Source organism: Phocoena sinus, chromosome 4 (assembly GCF_008692025.1).
Source record: "Phocoena sinus isolate mPhoSin1 chromosome 4, mPhoSin1.pri, whole genome shotgun sequence".
NCBI lineage: Eukaryota > Metazoa > Chordata > Mammalia > Artiodactyla > Phocoenidae > Phocoena > Phocoena sinus.
The window spans coordinates 74,082,988-74,102,538 of NC_045766.1; the positions used below are offsets into that span (position 1 = coordinate 74,082,988).

At 39.7% G+C, this 19,551-nt stretch overlaps 1 protein-coding gene across 1 annotated transcript in view; it reads left to right on the plus strand.

The window, feature by feature from the left end:
* Window positions 1-19,331, plus strand: part of SLC12A8 (solute carrier family 12 member 8) — a 114,152-nt gene extending 94,821 nt beyond the window's left edge. Inside the window, 4 exon segments of the mRNA XM_032629409.1 lie at window positions 7,362-7,459; window positions 8,009-8,126; window positions 15,877-15,937; window positions 18,915-19,331. Coding sequence (XP_032485300.1) covers window positions 7,362-7,459; window positions 8,009-8,126; window positions 15,877-15,937; window positions 18,915-19,080 — 443 coding nt within the window. The 3' untranslated portion in view covers window positions 19,081-19,331.
* Window positions 19,332-19,551: the final 220 nt, after the last annotated feature.

A 19,551-nucleotide genomic window follows, 5' to 3' on the forward strand; every position in this document is an offset into this window, starting at 1 on the left:
GGTTCAGACCCTCATCATCTGGTGCCCAGACTCTTGTTAATCTCCCTGCTCATCTCCAGCCTCCAGATTCTCCCATATCCTGTTTCTCCTTTTCATTGTCCACTGAATGATCTTTCTAAAATAAAACTCTCATCATGTCTCTCTTACTTAAAAACCTTCGTTGGAATCTATTACCTTCCATCCCGGTGTGATTTGCAAGATTCTTGGCAACCCTGCCCTGCCCCACCTTCCTGGCCAGTTTTCTCATGACAGCTGCCATGTACAAATGTCCAGCTATACCCAGACACGTGCCCCAAACACATCATGTTCTTTATTCCTTCCTGCCTTTGCACATTGCATCACTGCCCACTTCCATCTGAAAAACGCCGACTTAACGGTTTAAAATCCATTTGACTTTTCAGACCCCCTCTGAGAAGGAGTCCCTGATTTCCTCTCCTGTGCAAGCATAACATTTGAGTCACACTAGTGGTATGAACACTTATCACATTGTTTTATATATTTGTTTACACATTTGTCTTCAGGCCTGCTTGTCGTCTGCCTATCTTAAGGAGAAGAAATATTAGCTTTATCGCTTTGCCTCCAGTCTGTGAGCTTCCTTTAGTCACAAACCATGTCTTTCTACCTTGTATTCATCAACAATATTCCCACACAGTACATGGCATCGACAAACACTCAGTAAAGGCTAATCAAATTGATGAACAGTTGTACAGATATTGGCTAAAAATTTTAAACATTGACAGGTAAAGTAGAATAGAAAGAGTTAAACTATTATAAGAACCTAATGTGTGACAAACCAGATGCTGTAAAATAATAAGAATCAAGTCACTATTGAATAAATATTGTTGAGAGCAAATGGATCAAAAAATTAACTTGGGGCCATATTTGATACCTTATATAGCCACAAATTCCTTATTTATAACAGCTGTGCAAGAGAGCGATTTCTGACTACTGAAGACATCATCAAAGACAAAAAGGATCTGATTAAACAGAAATAAAAAACATTTGCCCGGCACAGTGTCACAGAAGGAAACAATTATTCTGACAAACACAACTGATAAAAGCATACCTTCCAAAGCAATTTTTTCTTTTTTTTCTTTTTGCGGTACTCAGGCCTCTCACTGTTGTGGCCTCTCCCGTTGCGGAGCACAGGCTCCGGACGCACAGGCTCAGCGGCCATGGCTCACGGGCCCAGCCGCTCCGCGGAAGGTGGGATCTTCCCGGACCGGGGCACGAACCCACGTCCCCTGCATCGGCAGGCGGACTCTCAACCACTGCGCCACCAGGGAAGCCCCAAAGCATATTATTTTTAAAGACAGGAAGGTCAAAATCCAGATTCTACTAAAGAGAGGTCAGAAGAGATGAACATGAAGTTTACATATGAAAAACCAGACTCATTCACTGTGCGTTCAACAAACTAACTTTTATGGTTAAGTGTTGAATGCTGTTTGTAGCTAAAGATAGACAGTTTTTATTGAGTCTGTCCCAGGTGCCTGGCACAGAGATAATCACTTAACATGCGGATTAGCTCAGCTCAGCTCAGATCTAGGCATTGTTATTACCTTTTTCCAGATGACAAAGGTGAGGCTTAGGGAAGTTAAACTCTTGCTCAGGATAGGAGACAGCTAGAATTTGAACCCAGGTCCATCTCACTTTAGAGCGTGTGTTCTTAACCACTACACAAAGTGTATGCTGCTTGGGGCCAGTGTCTATTATGAACTAGGTCATTGTACTGATTAATTGAGTCCAATTTAAACCACCACTGAGATATTTCATATCTGTTAAGCTGTCAAAAATTTAGATAAAAAATAGTAGGTCAGTGGTAATCGGGTATATGTACACATTGCTGGAAGCAATGCCAATGGATTCATTCCTTTTGGATCCATTGATTAAAGTTTTTCATCACACTTGGGAGGTTTTGGGCCTTGATTTCTTCAGAAATCAGCAATTTTGCTGCCAGAGGGAGCAGACTTGTGGGTTGTGCCTTTGTAGGTTCAGTGTGGTGAGCAAAGTAAAAAATGGAATGGGGAAATCCTCAGCTTTGCTAGCCTGAGGGACCCAGCTAGGGTGAGCAGTGGAACAGCCAGAAATTTAATGGGAAGATCCTAGAAATCAGACAGCTGTGGAAGGACTACAGCTCCCCACATCCCCCTGCTTGGGGAGCCTAAGAGAGACTGACAAAAGTCAAAGCCGGGGAGCCTGGAGAGCTGCAGCTTCGACTGTGCTTCCCAACCCACGCACAGATCTGCTGGCAGAGGGTGGAAGCCTTCTGGGCCACACGGACACAGGCCAGCTCCATGCTGGTAAGAACTGTGCTGGGGGTGGGAGCAGCTCAGGAAGAAGGCTGTAGGCTCTCACCGTCCTTACCCTCAGCTCCAGCAGTTTTTGAAAAAATAAACACTTCTTGGTTTGTTGTCTCCGTTTGGTAAATTTCTAGAGCCCCACGTGATTGTTTTTGATAATTTTGTCTAGCTGTATACCTGTCTCTTACGGGGAGGATTCACTGACCTCTTTACATTGTGGTAGCTGGAAGTCCCTCTGGTTCATTCTTTCTGGAGAGTGAGCTTTCAAGATGTAACAAGAAATATAAAACTGTCTAATTGCTCTGACTTAGTAAATCTGTTTGGGGGGATTGTATCTCAAGGAAACAACCCCAAACCAAACAACAAACCGTAAATATGTACAGGAGTCTCATAGCTGCATTGTTGGTGCTAATGACAACCTAGAAATAACTTAAATGTGCAGCATTTGGAAAGTGGTTAAAAGATTATAGAATCAACATGATAAGATCCCACATGAACCTGAAACATGATCCTTTGTGAACCACATCAACACACATTCTTGGTTTGTACATGCCAGCTAGAACTATGTGTTTATTTATCCTGATAAAGGTATGGAGTGCATTTCCAGAGATGGTTTAATATTGATTTTTAAGTAATTTCTGTAAAATTATTTAAATTCGTGATTTTAAAAATTGACATAATGTCTTCCCCCTTCATGCTTAAAAAGTCTTTATTTCTGCATGGGTTTTGTGAACATAGAACTTGTTAGACATACCACTAGATTTTAAAAGACAATTTAATGTTATGCATTATGTTTATTATATTTGATTTTTTTTTTTTTTTTTTTTTTTTTTGTGGTACGCGGGCCTCTCACTGTTGTGGCCTCTCCTGTTACGGAGCACAGGCTCCGGACGCGCAGGCTCAGTGGCCATGGCTCACGGGCCCAGCCGCTCTGCGGCATGTGGGATCCTCCCGGGCCAGGGCACGAACCCGTGTCCCCTGCATCGGCAGGCAGACTCTCAACCACTGCGCCACCAGGGAAGCCCTATATTTGATATTTTTAACATGCCTAATGCATGGTTCTGCTTACCTGTTTGTTTTTTTTTGTCACTAAAGCTTGATAAAGTTGCCTTCCCAGTTGTTATTCTAGTACTTCTAACACGAGAAGCGGTCTCCTCCCACCACTAGTCTGTAAGACTTATTTCTTCTAGCATAATCCTTGAAAAGAGAAAAAAAAATCCTTCTGTCATTTTGGAAGGGTTTTGAAACCATAGCTGTTCAGAATTCTGAATAATTGTCCGCCTGCATTGTCTGTCATACCTATTCAGAGTCATTGAGCATCATTGACTGAATTCTCGCTTGCATTGCTGATGTGTAAAACTGCACTGTGCTTGCCTGGAAGACACACCCCTTCCTGTGACTCTCCCTGGAGTTCCTCAGAAAACACATACACATACACACAATTCCCTTGGGTACAGTGTAATTGAGTTGGTGCAAGGTCAAGATCAAGTGTGAAACAGTGAGCTTAACATTTGGCAAACCTCAGAGAAGCAGAAATCTAAGTTCTTCACCAATAGTGTTTCTTCTTAATAATCAATGGAGCAGCTGTATTTCACTAAGCCTGTGATTGAAAAAATGAATCATGCATTGCACATGTTGAAAGTATACAATGTAATCAAAGACAATCTTAACAGTGTCTTTTCTTTTAAAAAAAGAATAGAGCCATCAATTCAAATCAGTCATGCACCTTGGAAGGATTCTTTAAAATTTATTTTATTGAAGTACAGTTGCTTTATAATGTATTAATTTCTACTGTACAGCAAAGTGATTCAGTTATATGTGTATATCCATTCTTTTTCATATTCTTTTCTATTACGGTTTATCACAGGATATTGAATATAGTTCCCTGTGCTATACAGTAGGACCTTGCTGTTTATCCATCCTATATATGATAATTTGCACCTGCTAATCCCAAACTCCCAATCCATCCCTCCCTCACCCCCCTCCCCCTTGACAACCATGTCTGTTGTCTATGTCTGTGAGTCTATTTCTCTTTTGTAGATAAGTTCATTTGTATCATATTTTAGATTCCACATATAAATGATATCATTTGGTATTTGTCTTTCTCTGTCTGACGTCACTTAGTATGATAATCTCTAGGCCCATCCATGTTGCTGCACATGGCACTATTTCATTCATTTTTATGGCTGAGAAGTGTTCCATTGTATATATATACCACATCTTCTTCATCCATTTATCTGTTGTTGGACATTTAGGTTGTTTCCATGTTTCGGCTATTGTGAATAGTGCTGCAATGAACATAGGGGTGCATGTATCTTTTTGAATTATAGTTTTGTCCAGATACATGCCCAGGATTGGGATTGCCGGATCATATGCAACTCTATTTTTAGTTTTTTGAGGAACCTCCATACTGTTTTCCATAATGGCTGCACCAGTCTACATTCCCACCAAGAGTATAAGAGGGTTCCCTTTTCTCTACACCCTCTCCAGCATTTGTTATTTGTAGACTTTTTAATGCTGGCCATTCTGACATATGAGGTGATACCTCATGGTAGTTTTGATTTGCATTTTCCTAATAATTAGCAATGATGAGCATCTTTTCACGTGCTTGTTGGCCATCTGTATGTCTTCTTTGGAGAAATGTCTATTTATGTCTTCTGGCAGAGTTTATTTTAATCCACAGTTAATAAGGAGACACTTCTTGAGCACTTCCTATACACAGACCCCTACATGCCTAGATTTGGTATTTAGAGATACAAAAGACGGCCCTTGCCCTCAAGATATGGAGGTATAAAAGATAAGTATAATAGTTGGAAGTATATGGTAAAGGCAGACATGTTGAGAGGATGAAGACTTCCCTGGGACCTAGGATGATTGGTCATTCATTTAGCTTCACGTATGGGACATTTACTACATTCCAAGTGCTGTTCTAGGTGCTGGGGGTGGGGAACGTGCTGAACAGACATAGAAGGTCTCTGCTGTCATTGAACTTGCATTCTAGCAAGAAAGACACATAATAAACAAGCAAACACACATACTGTGATGTCAGTAAGTGATAAATAGTATGATGAGTAATAAAGTGGGGTAACAGGATAGAGACTAGAGTGGGGAGGGTGGTTCTGTTTCAGATAGGTTTTTCAGAAAAGATCTCTTTGAGAAGAGGATATTTTAATGGAGAACTGAATTGTATAAAGCAGTGAACCATGCAGGGATGTGGGAGAAGAATTGTAGGCAGAGGAAATGGCATGTATAAAGGTACAGATGGAAATTGGATTGGCAAATTCCAAGAAGAGCAGAAGTCCAGCAGTGAGTGGAGAGGAGTGGGCGGGGGGAGAGAGGTAGGAGATGAGTATAGCAAGGAAAGCAGAGGTCAGTCCTGTGTAGGGCCATGCACTCCATGGTGATTATGACAGAAGGTCACGGAAGGTTGTAGCTAGAGGTGTGATATGATCAGATCCAGCCTTAAGAAGATCACTGGCTTCGTAAGGAATAGATTGTATAGAAGTAAGAGAAGGACCTAAAGCCTGTTTTGAGGTATATTAATTAAGGGAGGCTAAACTGCTATCACAAATAAACAAAAACACAGTGGCTCAAACACAATGGAAATTTATTTCTCACTTGCACTAACAGTCCAGGAAGGGTGTTCCAAATCAGTGGGAGGCTCTCCTCCATGCATTGCTTCAGGGACCCAGGCTCCTTCCATTTTTATGACTTCACCATCCCCTAAGTCCTTATAATGAGCAAAATCAAGACTGAGTTACCACGTTCTGATTTCGGACACAGAGAAGAGGCACACCTACTCTCTCAAAGACTCTGATGCAGAAGTGACACCACTTGTGTTCACATTCCATTGGTGAGAACTTAGTCACATGGCCACACCTAACTGCAATAAAGAAGAGTGCTGAGGACTGAATGAATGCTAGGATTCTCCAATACTTGGGGGTTGGAAGGAGGAGGTGATCCAGCAAAGGAGACTGAGAAGCAGTGGGCAGTGAGATAGGAGGAAAACTAGGAAACTGAGGCATCCTAGGAACCAAGAGAAGAGTGTGTTTCAATAAGAAGAAAGTGATCACATGTGTCAGGTGCTATCTGAAAGGTCAAGTAAGATGAGGAGCTGACCATTGAATTTGAAAAGATTCAAGTCATTGCCAACCTTAGGTAGAGTCATTTTAGTGGAATGGTATATACAACCCTAAAAGTAGGTTGAGGAAACAATGGAAGGTAGAAACCATATAGGCAATTCTTTTGAGAAGTTTTGCTATAAGGGAGACCAAAAAGTAGGATAGTAGCTAAAGGGTGACCAGAAGGTATTTCTTTAGTTGGGAGAAATTACAGTGTATTTGTGTTTGATGGGGATGATCTAGTAGACTATGGAAAAATTGACGAAGCAAAAGCAAAATCCTTGAGCAGGGCACAAATAACAGGGATGGGCCTTAGGTAGGAGCCAGAACTGTTCATCTACTCTGAAAACAGAAAGGCAGAAGAGAGGGTACAGATGAAAGTGGGTTGGTAGATTTGGTGATGAGAGGATATGAAAGCTGTCTTTTGAGAGGAGAGGTTGGAAATTTGTTACATCAGAGAGAAGGAGAATGAGTTGACTAGGTATAAGACTTCTGAGTGGTGCTGAAGCATGGAAGCAGATAACATATCCAAGGGAGTACTTGCTGAGAGTCTTGGATCATGGAATCTAAGCTAGGTAAGAGGGTAATGAAAAGAGGAGGTAGGTGATAGGAAGCAAAAACATACTAGGGCAAGTTGACTGAAGGTCCCTCTGTGGTCTATGAGTAGTTGGGGTGGGAGACAGCAGAGCGAATGAGAAAAAATGGAGGTGATGGGCTGAGAATAAATTGATAGAAATCACGATTTAGGAGGTGTAAGCTTTCTGGTAAAGACAAGCCTCAGTTGTGGCAAAGGGCATTAATGGTTGAAAAGAGTGGAAGTTGTCTTTTAGGCTGAGTTACAAAATTGGAGAAGAGGAGCTCATAAGTATTTGCTAATAAAAATACTAGAGGGTTTGGTAACAAATTAGTAACCAAGGATTTTGGCTCATTTATTTTTTAGATTTCTTCCTAAAGTCCAGGCTCCAGGAACAAGATATCCAGAGGAGACCAACTTCTTTCTACACTCGCATATGCAACCCCTGGGTCTCCCTGTTGGGGGTGAGTAAGTTCATTTTGATCTCAACTGTCCTTGAGACTTAATTCAGGTGGATACATGTGTGATCTTGTGGTGGGAGTTGGGGGAGGAAAGAGGAGTCTCATTAGGAGCAATGTGATTTAACTGCCTGTTATATTAGAATTTAGATGAGGCTACATATGGCAAGGTTACGTTTAATGAACCACTTATTTTAATCAATGGTTTACTTTTTAAATAATTAATCATCCCTGATAAACTCTGAGTCACCTAATTTCTAGATACACCATATTAGCATAATTTTACTCTAACTTGTTTCTCCTAGAAAGGAGTAGAACAAGGACCTAGGATAGAATGTCTATTTATTGATTGTTTTGATTAGAGGGTACTTTCAGGATAATGTCTTCTCAAATATCGAGGGGTTTTTTGAATTATGAGTGAACTTCAATTATTCAGACTTATAGAGTGTTCAGAGGTTGACGAGAGGACTGTTGTTTCTTAAGGCCCTAGCCTTGTGGCTTGCTTACTGTGTGTTTAAACCATTAGCTGACTTGCACTTCCTTCTGTTTCCACAGGCTGTTGGGTCCCTTCTCATCATGTTTGTGATCCAGTGGGTCTACACCCTGGTTAACATGGGTGTTGCTGCCATTGTATATCTCTACATTGGTTGGACCAGTTCTGGGCTTCACCTTGGTAAGCAACAGAGTCATTTTGCCACCACCTCCTTTCTTCTCTTTTAGCATTTATTGAAAAAAAACCTGTTTCGAACACCTACTAAATGCCAACACTGACTCAGATACAAATCCCACTTTCAAGGAGCCGACAGTCTAGGAGAAAAAATATGGCATGCGCATAAATGATAACAAATGAAAAATAATAATAAACCGTGAGGTTTGTAAGACATGTAGAAGTAAAATGGATGACAACAATAGCACAAGGGCCAGGAGGGAAGAAATGGGGATATACTGTTGGAAGTTTCTTATAGTATGCGTGAAGTACTAAAATATCACTTAAAGGTAGATTGTGGGCTTCCCTGGTGGCGCAGTGGTTGAAAATCTGCCTGCCAATGCAGGGGACACGGGTTCGAGCCCTGGTCTGGGAAGATCCCACATTGCCGCGGAGCAACTAAGCCCGTGCGCCACAACTACTGAGCCTGCGCGTCTGGAGGCTGTGCTCCGCAGCAAGAGAGGCCACAACAGTGAGAGACCCGCGCACCGCGATGAAGAGTGGCCCCCGCTCGCTGTAACTAGAGAAAGCCCTCGCACAGAAACGAAGACCCAACACAGCCATAAATCAATCAATCAATCAATCAATAAATAATTTAAAAAAAAAAAAAAAAAAAAGGTAGATTGTGATAAGTTAAAAATGTGTACTACAAACCCTAAAGCAACTACTAAACTACCAGTATACCTTGGAAATATTGTGAGTTCAGTTCCAGATCACTGGAGTATTGCAATAATGCGAGTCAGACAAATATTTTTGTTTCCTAGTACATATAAAAGTTACGTTTACACTATACGGTAGTCTGTTAAGTATGCAATAGCATTATGTCTTAAAAAACAATGTACATAACTTAATTTTAAAATACTTCATCGCTAAAAAAGGCTAACCATCATCTGAGCCTTCATCAAGTCATAATAGTAACATTAAAGATGACTGATCGCAGATCACCATGAGAAATATAATAATAATGAAAAAGTTTGAAATATTGTAAGAATTACCAAAATGTGACACAGACACAGAAAGTGAGCAAATGCTGTTGGGGAAATGGCCCTGATAGACTTGCTTGATCCAGGGTTGCCACAAACCTTCAACTTGTAAAAGATGCAATACTGGGAAGCACAGTAACAAAGTGCAGTAAAATGAGGTATGCCTCTAACACAGCAAAGAATTACAAGTAATAAGTCAATAAAGGGGATAAAACTGAATTAAAAATACTCAGATCAATGTTAATTAGAAAAAAGAGAAAAAGATAATAGACCAAAAACAAATAGCAAGGTGGTTTATATAAATCTAGCCATATCAATAACCACACTAATTTTAAATAGTCTAAACACTCCCATTCAAGGACTTCCTTGGTGGCGCAGTGGTTAAGAATCCACCTGCCAATGCAGGGGACACGGGTTTGAGCCCTGGTCTGGGAAGATCCCACATGCCGTGGAACAACTAAGCCCGTGTGCCGTGCCACAACTACTGAGCCTGTGCTCTAGAGCCCATGAGCCACAACTACTGAAGCTTGCACGCCACAACTACTGAAGCCCATGCACCTAGAGCCCATGCTCCATGACAAGAGAAGCCACCACAACGAGAAGCCCGAGCACCACAATGAAGAGTAGCCCTAACTTGAGGCAACTAGAGAAAGCCCACGTGCAGCAACGAAGACCCAACAGAGCCAAAAATAAAAATAAATTAAAAAATTTTTTAAAGATAATTAAAAAAATAAAATGAAATAAACACTCCCAATTAAAAGGTCTAAGCACTGAGATTGTCAGATTGAATAAAAAGGCATGATCCAACTATATGCTATCTACAAGAAACCTACTTTCAATATAAAGACACAAATAAGTTAAAAGTAAAAGGATGGAAAAAAGATATATCATGGTAAGATAAATCAGACAAAGCTGGAGTGACTATATTAACATCAGACAAAATAGATTTCAGAGAAAAGAATATTACCAGGGATAAAGAGGGTCATTTCATAAAGACAAAGGGAAAATTAATCAAGAGGACATAATAAATCTTAATATTTATGCACTTAAAAACAGAGCTTTGAAATATAAAAAACAAAGCCTGATAGATCTGCAATAATAAGTAGAAAAATTCTCGATTATAGTCATAGATTTCAACACCTCTCTCTCAATAATTGATAAAACAAGTAGGCAAAAAATCAGTAGGGCTTTAGAAGACTTGAATAATGTTATCAATAAACATGGCCAAATTGATATTTATAGAATATTCTACCTAACAACAGCAGAATATATATTTTTAAGTGCACATGAAACATTTACAAGCATAAACCATATTCTAAGACATTTTTTAAAGTCTCAGAAAGTTTAAGGGTATTCAAGTCAATTCAAGAACAAAAGGGGAAGTAAATTAGAAATAAATACCAGAAAGATGTCTGGAAGATTCCCAAATATTTAGAAACTAAAGAACACTGAATAACACTAAATGACTAAGAACACTAAGGAGCACTAAGTAAACTAAAGAAACTAAATAACTCATGGTTCAAAGGAGAAATAAGTAAAATTAAAAAGTATTTGAACAGAATGAAAATGAAAATATAACATCAAAATTGTGGGACGCAGATAATTCACTACTTAGAGGGAAATTTACTGCGTCAAATGCTTATATTAGAAAAGAAAACAATGTCTCAAAATAATAACCCCAGTTTCCCACTTAAGAAACTAGAGAAAAAGAACAAATTAAACCCAAGTAAGAAGAAACAGGGAAACCATGAAGATCAAAGTAGAAATCAATAAAATATAAAACAGGGAAAAATAGAGAATGCCAGTGAAACAAAAAGCTGGTTATGTGAGATCAAAAAAATTAACAAACCTCTACCCAGACTGGTCAGAATAAAAGGAGAGGAAACACAAATGCTCAACACCAGGAATGAGAGAAATGACATGACTGGAGAGTCTACAGACATTAAAAAGGAAAATAAGGAAGTGTTTTAAACAGCTTTATGCAATAAATTTGACAGATGAATTGGACAAATTCCTCAAAAGATATAAACTATCAAATATCAAAGCTCACTCTAGAAGACATATAGGGCTGTTTAGGTCATCTATGAAAGAAATTAAACTTGTCATTAAAAAACCTTCCTGTAAAGAAAACATTGGGCCCAGATAGCGTCACTGATGAAACCTATCTAACACTTAAGGAAGAGAGAATATCAATTTGATACAAATGCTTCAGAAGACTGCACACCAATATCCCTCATGAACATAGATATAAAACTTCTTAACAAGACTTTAACAAATTGAATACAAAATAATATAAAAAGCATAATAATACATCATAACCAAATGGGTTGTCCTAGGAATTCAAGGTTAGTTTAACATTCTCCCTCTCTCTTTTTTTAAATTTTTATTGGCCTATAGTTGCTTTACAGTGTTGTATTAGTTTGTGTCTGTACAGCAAAGTGAATCAGTTATATGTATACATATATCCCCTCTTTTTTGGATTTCCTTCCCATTTAGGTCACCACAAAGCATTGAGTAGAGTTCCCTGCGTTATACAGTAGGTTCTCATTAGTTATCTATTTTAGTTATCTATCAGTTCTCGGTTGTTATCTGTTTTGTACATAGTAGTGTATATATGTCAATCCCAATCTCCCAATTCATCCCACCTCTCCTTCGCCCCCTTGGTGTCCATAGATTTGTTCTCTACATCTGTGTCTCCATTTCTGCTTTGCAAATAGGTTCATCTGTACCATTTTTCTAGATTTCACATATATGCATTAATATACAATATTTGTTTTTCTCTTTCTGACTTACTTCATTCTGTATGACAGTCTCTAGGCCCTGGTTTAACATTCTTAATCAATCAATGTAATTCACCATATTTACAGACTAGAAGAAGAAAACTACAAAACATTTTGAGAGGAAATTAAAGAAGAAATTAAAGAAATAAATGAAGATTTATACTATATTCATGAATCGAAGGTTCAATTCAATATTCTTAAGATGACATTTCACCTCAGAATCTTCTATAGATTAGATATAATCCCAATCAAAATCACAGCTGCCTTTTTTGTAGAAATTGGAAAGCAGATCCTTAAGTATTTATATGGAAATTCAAAGGACCTAGAATAGCCCAAGCAACTTTGTAAAAGCAAAACAAAGTTGCAAGACTTAACACTACCTGATTTCAAAACTAACTGTAAAGCTAAAGTAATCAAGACAGCATGGTATTGGGATCAAGATAGATTAAAAAAATCAATGGACAGAGTAGAGAGTCCAGAAATTGCAAAGGCAATTCAGTGGAGGAAAAAAATAGTCTTTTCAGCAAATGCTGCCGGAACAATTGGAAATCCACAAGCAAAAAACAAACTTCATACATCATATAATGTAAAAATAGCTCAAAATGGATCCTAGAAAATATAGGGAAAAATTTGTGACTATGAGTGAGACCAAGATTTCTTAGACACAACACCAAAAGCAGGAAAAAATATTGATAAATTGGACTTCATCAAAATTAAGGACTGTTCCTCCAAACACACCGGTAAAGGAATGCAAAGACAAGCCATAGACTATGAGAAAATATTAGCAAATCACATGTTTGAAAAGGACTCGTACCTAGAATATATAAAAACCCTCAAAACTCAGTAATAAGAAAACAACAAAAAATTTTTAATGGGCATAAGTTTTAAATAGGTTTCAGCAAAGAACATATATGGTTGACAAATAAGCACGTGAAAAGGTATTCAGTGTGATTAGTCATTAAGAAATGCAAATTAAAACCACACTATAATATTATTATACACCTATCAGGGTGATTAAAATTAAAAATACTGATCATGCCAAATGTTGGCAAGGATGTGGAGCAACTAGAGCTATCATATATAGCTGATGAAAATGTAAAAATAATACGATCACTTCGTGAAACCATTTGGCAGTGTATTAAAAAAATATATATCTGCTATATGAATTAGCGACCGTACTCCTAGGTATTTACCAAAGAGAATTAAAAGCATACGGGCATACAAAAACGTGTATATGAATATTTATAGCAGCTTAGTTTGTAATAGTCAAAAACTGAAAACAGTTCACATGTCCACCAACAGGTTACTCTGTAAGTATAGTATAGCCATACAACGGAATACTATTTCGTAATAAAATGAATGAACTATCGATATATGCAATAGCATGAATCTCAAAATAACTGTGCTGAGTGAAAGAAACCAGAAAAAATGAGTACATAATGTAATATTTTACATATATACATATGTAATTATTAAAAATGCAAACTAATCTCTAATGACAGCACTATCAGCGTTTGCCTTTGGATGAGGGTGGGAGTGCGGATACGAGGGAGGGAGGTCTTATGAAGTGGCTTGAGGGAGTTTTTGGAGGGGATGGATATGTTCATTATCTTGCTTTTAGTGATGATTTCACAGTATACGCATGTGTCAACACTTACCGAATTGTACACTTTAAATGCATGTAGTTTGTTCTAAAAATGTACCTGGGATTTGTTTTAATCAGGTATGATAAGACACACAGACACAGAAATTATTATCATGAAGAAAGAAGTTTATACTCACAGATCCCTAGGAACAGGAGGGTCATGCAGGGCCACAGCGGAGAGGACCAGGGTTGGTCAGGAGGCAAAAGAGGAAGTGGGGAGAGCATGGCCCATAGCCTTTATTAGGCTTTTAGTGGGAAAGAATGGACAAGGCAGGTAGATAGCTGAATAAGTTTAGGATTAGGTAGTTTGAATAATTTCAGGGAACTCTAGGTTATAGGGGGTGGTCTCTAGTTGTCTGGTTTTTGGCCCTGGGGTGATTTAAGGCAGGGGAATATTGGCTTGATGAGTGAGAGCTTGATAAAGGAGATGGTTGGGGGCGCGGGCTCTGGATTGGTCGGTTTGTATATCAAAGGCGTGCTCATAGGAGAGTTGTTTCCTATCTCTAGGAATTAGCACCTCTAGGATCAAGACCCCAAGTGCCAGAGCACCAAGAATAAAGAAAGGAAGGGGCTTCCCTGGTGGCACAGTGGTTGAGAGTCCGCCTGCCGATGCAGAGGACATGGGTTCGTGCCCCGGTCCGGTAGGATCCTGCATGCCGCGGAGCGGCTGGGCCCGTGAGCCATGGCTGCTGAGCCTGCGCGTCTGGAGCCTGTGCTCTGTGGCAGGAGAGGCCACAACAGTGAGAGGCCCACGTACCGCAAAAAAAAAAAAAAAAAAAAAAAGAAAAGAAAAAAAAGAATAAGGAAAGGAAGAAAATATTATCAATACTGTATGTCAGTTATTCCTCAATAATAAAGCTGTTTTAAAAATACATTCAAGAGCCCTTTTCATCAAAATTCTACAATGTCCCAATTTTTAAAATAAAGTAATTATGTGGTTTTAAGTCCTAACTAAATCAGATGGACCATAAGAATCCAGGCAAAATGAAAAAAAATGCTTCCAAATTAGAATAGTCTGATACACATTTTTGAAAGAAATGCGCTTCAAACACTTGAGTCACATGTACATTAAAAATAATGCTTTAGAAAAAGTCATACTAAGGGTCCTTATATCAGCTAATTTAATGGAGAAAATATATTTTAATTAACATAGTGATTACATCAGTGATTGCTTCTGAATTTCTTAGAAGTTAGTTTGATCCTAAGAAATTTAAATATTTCCCAGAAATTTATTTACAGGAAAGTATGAAATCAAATTTCAGGCCAATCTTCATCTAAAATTTAGATAATTTAGAATCTAAATGAGCATCAATAGGTAGGACCAGTTAATAGAATATTTATGTTTATTTTCTAAATACATGTTATCAGCTGCATACTGTTGACATTAGTCAAGATTCTAACATAAGCCTCTTAAAATAATGCTCACTTCCTGATCATATATTGAACATGCTCTAATTAACCAGTTTTCAACCAGCCATATATATATATATATATATATACACACACACACACTCACATATATATATAAAATATGAATATGGTGGAGTGAGTATATATAATTTGGAAAAGCACTTTATAAAATTACATTTCATTTGCTTTCCTAAAGTTATATATAATTCATTTTGTGAGATTTTTAAAAAACTCACACCAAAGGAGAAATGGATTTAAATAAAAAGCTTTTTAAACAAAGTTGATAAACCATATTCAAACCACAGTGCGTCTGATGTCAGGATATTTGGTCACTGTCAACAACAATCTCACTTCAGACTTCAGCACTAACATTTCCACATGCTATTCCACAGGCGCTGTTTGATTCACCCAGCACCTGAAGAAAACTTCCTAAGGGCCAGATCCTGTGGCTGTTGTGCTGTGTGTGTTACCAGATGAAAAAGATGTGCTTCCTGGCCTCAAAGAGTGTATGGTCTAGTAGGGGACTTTATAGTGTCTACTTAAACACATAATCAGTTTGAATCTAAGGAAAAAAATTATCAAAATTAAAAAAAATTAAAAATTCCAAAGACTGAAGTTAGCAAGTCCTGTGCTGGTTTCTCTGTAAATGCATTCCGTTTCTTTCTTGGGATTCTGGAGTTTGGAAATCAACGTTTGGTAACTACATATAAGTATGAAGTCCTGCAGGTTGCTGTCAGAGTATTACAATGGATGTTGTTTGGTTAGACTGAAAAAGAAAAAAAGGTTTTTTTGTGCTATTGTGTGTGTGTCAGGGGATGTATATTTATCCCATTAAACCTGGGATTCTAGATGCATACGTAGAGCCTTCATAAATATTTATGTCTATTTCTTCCCTGCAGGTTTAGCCTCCAACTTCAGCCTTTTCAGATGGATGAGGTCTCTTCTGATCCCCTCCTACAGGTCTGTGCCAATCTGGGGCCAGGATGAGGGGCTGGGATGTGCTAAGGGTGTTTCATTTCTTGCTGGGCTTGGGTGAACTGTGGTGTGAATACCTGACGATTGAGAACCTCAGACTGCTCCTCACAGCCCTCCACCACCCAGCCTCCTTGCTTTAGCTTCTCAGAAGCTTCCTTTGGCCCATGTCTTCTTGTCTTCTTATCCTCAGGAATCATGAACAGAGGCTTTCTTTAGAATCTGGTTGCAGAGTGATATAAGTCCAGAGAGTTACTCTCAGTGAGTTCACAGTCTAAGACACACTAGCGTTAGTACTCACACACAAGACCAAGGCCCAGAGAACTCCCATTCTTCCATCTCAAGTCAGAGGTAGTTGACATGACTGTATTGGTGAAAGTGCAGAGGCCAAGTACAGAAACAGAGTAGCGATCCTGCAGGATTTCTGTGGGACCTCCGTGTTCAAATATTCAGGGAAAGGGAAGAACAGACTTTCCTGAGAAACAGGAGAAGGCCTCACAGGGAAGGTAAGCTTTCATGAGTGCCCTAATCTCTCTCTTCCTCCTCTACCCTTCCAGTGCCAATGCGTCCTCACCTTTGAAGGCCTCAAGACTCTGGAAATTACCTCCCTCCCCTTTCAATATCAGTGAGGGGCCAAAGCTACAGGCTGGGAAAATCCAGGCAGAACCCAACTAAGTGTTTATTTGGTTTCATTTTGCTGGTTTGTTTTTGAAACTCTAGAAGTCTGGGTTGCCCTTGCCAATATTTCCACCTTCCACGCCCGGACGTTGCTGATGGATTATGGGACCCTTTCCCATTGATCCCAGATGTAAGTTCAGAATTTTTTTCCCCATTTTTTTTTTATTGTGGTAAAACACACATACCATAGAATTTTTTAAAGTATACAGTTTAATGGTATTAAGTACATCCATACTGTTAGGCAGCCGTCACCTCCAAGCACCTCCAGAATGCTTCATCTTGCAAAATGGAAACTCTATACTCATTAAACAATAACTCCCCATTTCTCCCTCCCAAGAATCCTTCTTAAGACAACTTTTTATAAGCACTGCCAATCTGTTCAAGTTGGCCCAAGAAATGAAGGCTGGCTGCTAGATCCAGCATCAAATGATGATGAAAGGAGCAGGAAACCAACAGGGAGAGGGCTGGCAGGGAGAGTGGTGTGTAGGGGGGTAATTCCCTGCTGTTTGCTTGGAAGCTGGGCTAAATGTCCTGTATGGAGCTGTGGTGTGGGTGTGTCACCTCTCTGCCTCTCTTCCAGGCTGAGGCACCAGGTTGGGTGACTCAGATCACAGCACTGATCCATTTTCCCCAGCCTCCTAGGCCTGAGGGCAAGTAGAGTTTAAGTGGAAATAGATTCTGTGTGAAAGCTGCCTGCAGATTCTGGAGCTACAGCTGGTGTGTGGTTGAGAGTATTTGGCCTTATCTGATTTTACATGAATGTTTTTAGGTATTGTAGGCTTTGCAAATGACCATGGGAGGTCACTACTCTTTTCTGGACTCTGAATTTCTGGAATTTCACCTCTGAGATCACTGTTGCGCAATGTGGAAAGAAGAATGTATTAGGAGGAGATTATTCTTAGAAAAGGGCAGTACTTTGGTTGGAAGAGAACCTAGTCCACACTATTCATAGCTCTGTGAGCTTGTGGAGTGGTTGGTGGAGGCCTCAGCTAAGTCTCAGTGTCAGATTTGCTGGCCTCATCATGGTGACTGAGCGATATTTTGTGATGGTTGTTCAGGAGGGTGAAAGGACTAAGAAATGGTGATCCGTTTAAAAGTAGAAATTGGTAGCTGTGTTTTCTCTTTTGTAATTTTGAGTGTTTTTCACACCTGTTGCCCCAGATGCTCTTCAAAACCAAAGAAGAAGAATATTGTAGGGTGTTTTGGGCGAAGGAATTTGGCTGTTACTTCCTCTGTTACACCTACAGTTCCCAGAATTATGTGAAATTAAGCCTGACCTTAAGAAACAAGCAGCTGCAAAGCCTTAGTCGTGTGATCCAAACTCCTATAACAGCACGGTTTTCTAGTCAGTGAAGCTTTCTGCTTAAGTTCCACAGATTTATAACAAGGTTTCTACCAGTTTTTTACAACTATCAAATAAATATATTCCTTATTTAAACAGTTGAGCGCTGCTACTTATAAAGCAAATGATTCTCTCAGGGCAAAGTTTTAAGAGAAAAATCTGTGCCTAAGGTGTGATTTCAGGACCTAGCATAGGCGGAAGGAACTAGAAGGCGCCTGAGAAGGTGAGAAAATAGAGGCACGAGGAGGTGAAGAGGTTTGCCTGAGGCCACCAGCCTGATTCATGGCAGAGCTGTGACTGTCTCTGTCTTCTATAGATACCCTGGCTGCCAGGATGGTCTTTCCTTACTCCTTTCTGCTGTCAGCAGTTTCTTCACGCATCGCTAACATGTTTCTTTACCAGTTGATTCCAACTCCAACTCTTCTGCGGACCCTTCAGTGACAATGGCATCCGTATTGGGACTCGCTCTTTGCCTTAGGCGAGCTTGGTACCAAAAGCCCTTGCACTTGACCGTGTAGCTGCTTGCTCTGTAAACCTCGGCTCTGGAAATCGTTCCTCCCTCAACTTTCTTTCCAGTGAACCAAAGAGAAGGTTTCTCTTTCTCCTCACCTCAGCTTTCCAGCCTCTCCATTCCATTATTTCATTTGACAAGAAAGCCAAGTAAAGCTACAGAGCCCCAACACAACAGCATTTGGAAGGTTATTTTTATAGTTTTATACATTTCTACTAAAAGAAGGTAAATTTCACTCTTTGATGCTTATGTCTCATACTTCGGGTTCATGAAGTATTGTACATATAGCTTTCAACAGTTATGTTGTTTAATACATGTTTATTAATAAACACGACATTTTTGCAAATCATTTCTCCATCCCAGAGGAGACTTACCGCCACTGGTTAACGTTTGGTCTTTCCTTCTGACCGTCCTCCATGTTTCTCTCACCAGAGGAACCTGCGATCCCACCAAGAGCAGGTAATTTTGGCGCCGTCCCTGGCTAGGGTTGACATGGAGATGACTCAGCTCACCTAGGAGAACGCAGACTTCGCCACCCGGGATCGCTATCACCACTCCTCCCTCGTGAGCCGGGAACAGCTGATGATGCCTCTGTACTAGAGTTCTGAGTCGTCAGTACTAGGCAGCCTGGGACCCTCCCCTCGTGTAGCTGTCCAGGGTACAGTGGACCCAAATCCCAGAACCTTTGTGAAGCTGGTTCTCCTTGGTAAGAAACTCAAAGACCTGTCCTCCCCCTGTCATTTTGGATGATGGAAATGTGCATTCTGGTCTGGAGCACCACGGCTAACCAGGGGACCCACTGCAATGGCGGTGGCCCCTGAAACACGCCTCCAGTCTGAAGGGCTCCATGTGGACCCCAAGACTTGCAGGTGTCCAGACCAGATTGCTTGTTCTGAGTGCCACAATAAATGGTTATTTTAAATTTTATTTTATTATTTATTCCTTGAATAAATAATATGCTTACATGGTTCCAAACCCCAAAGTAGAATCGTATATGTAGTGAAAAGTCTCCCTCCCATCCTGGTTTGTCATCTGCTCAGTTCCTACCCCCTACCCCAGAGATAACCACTC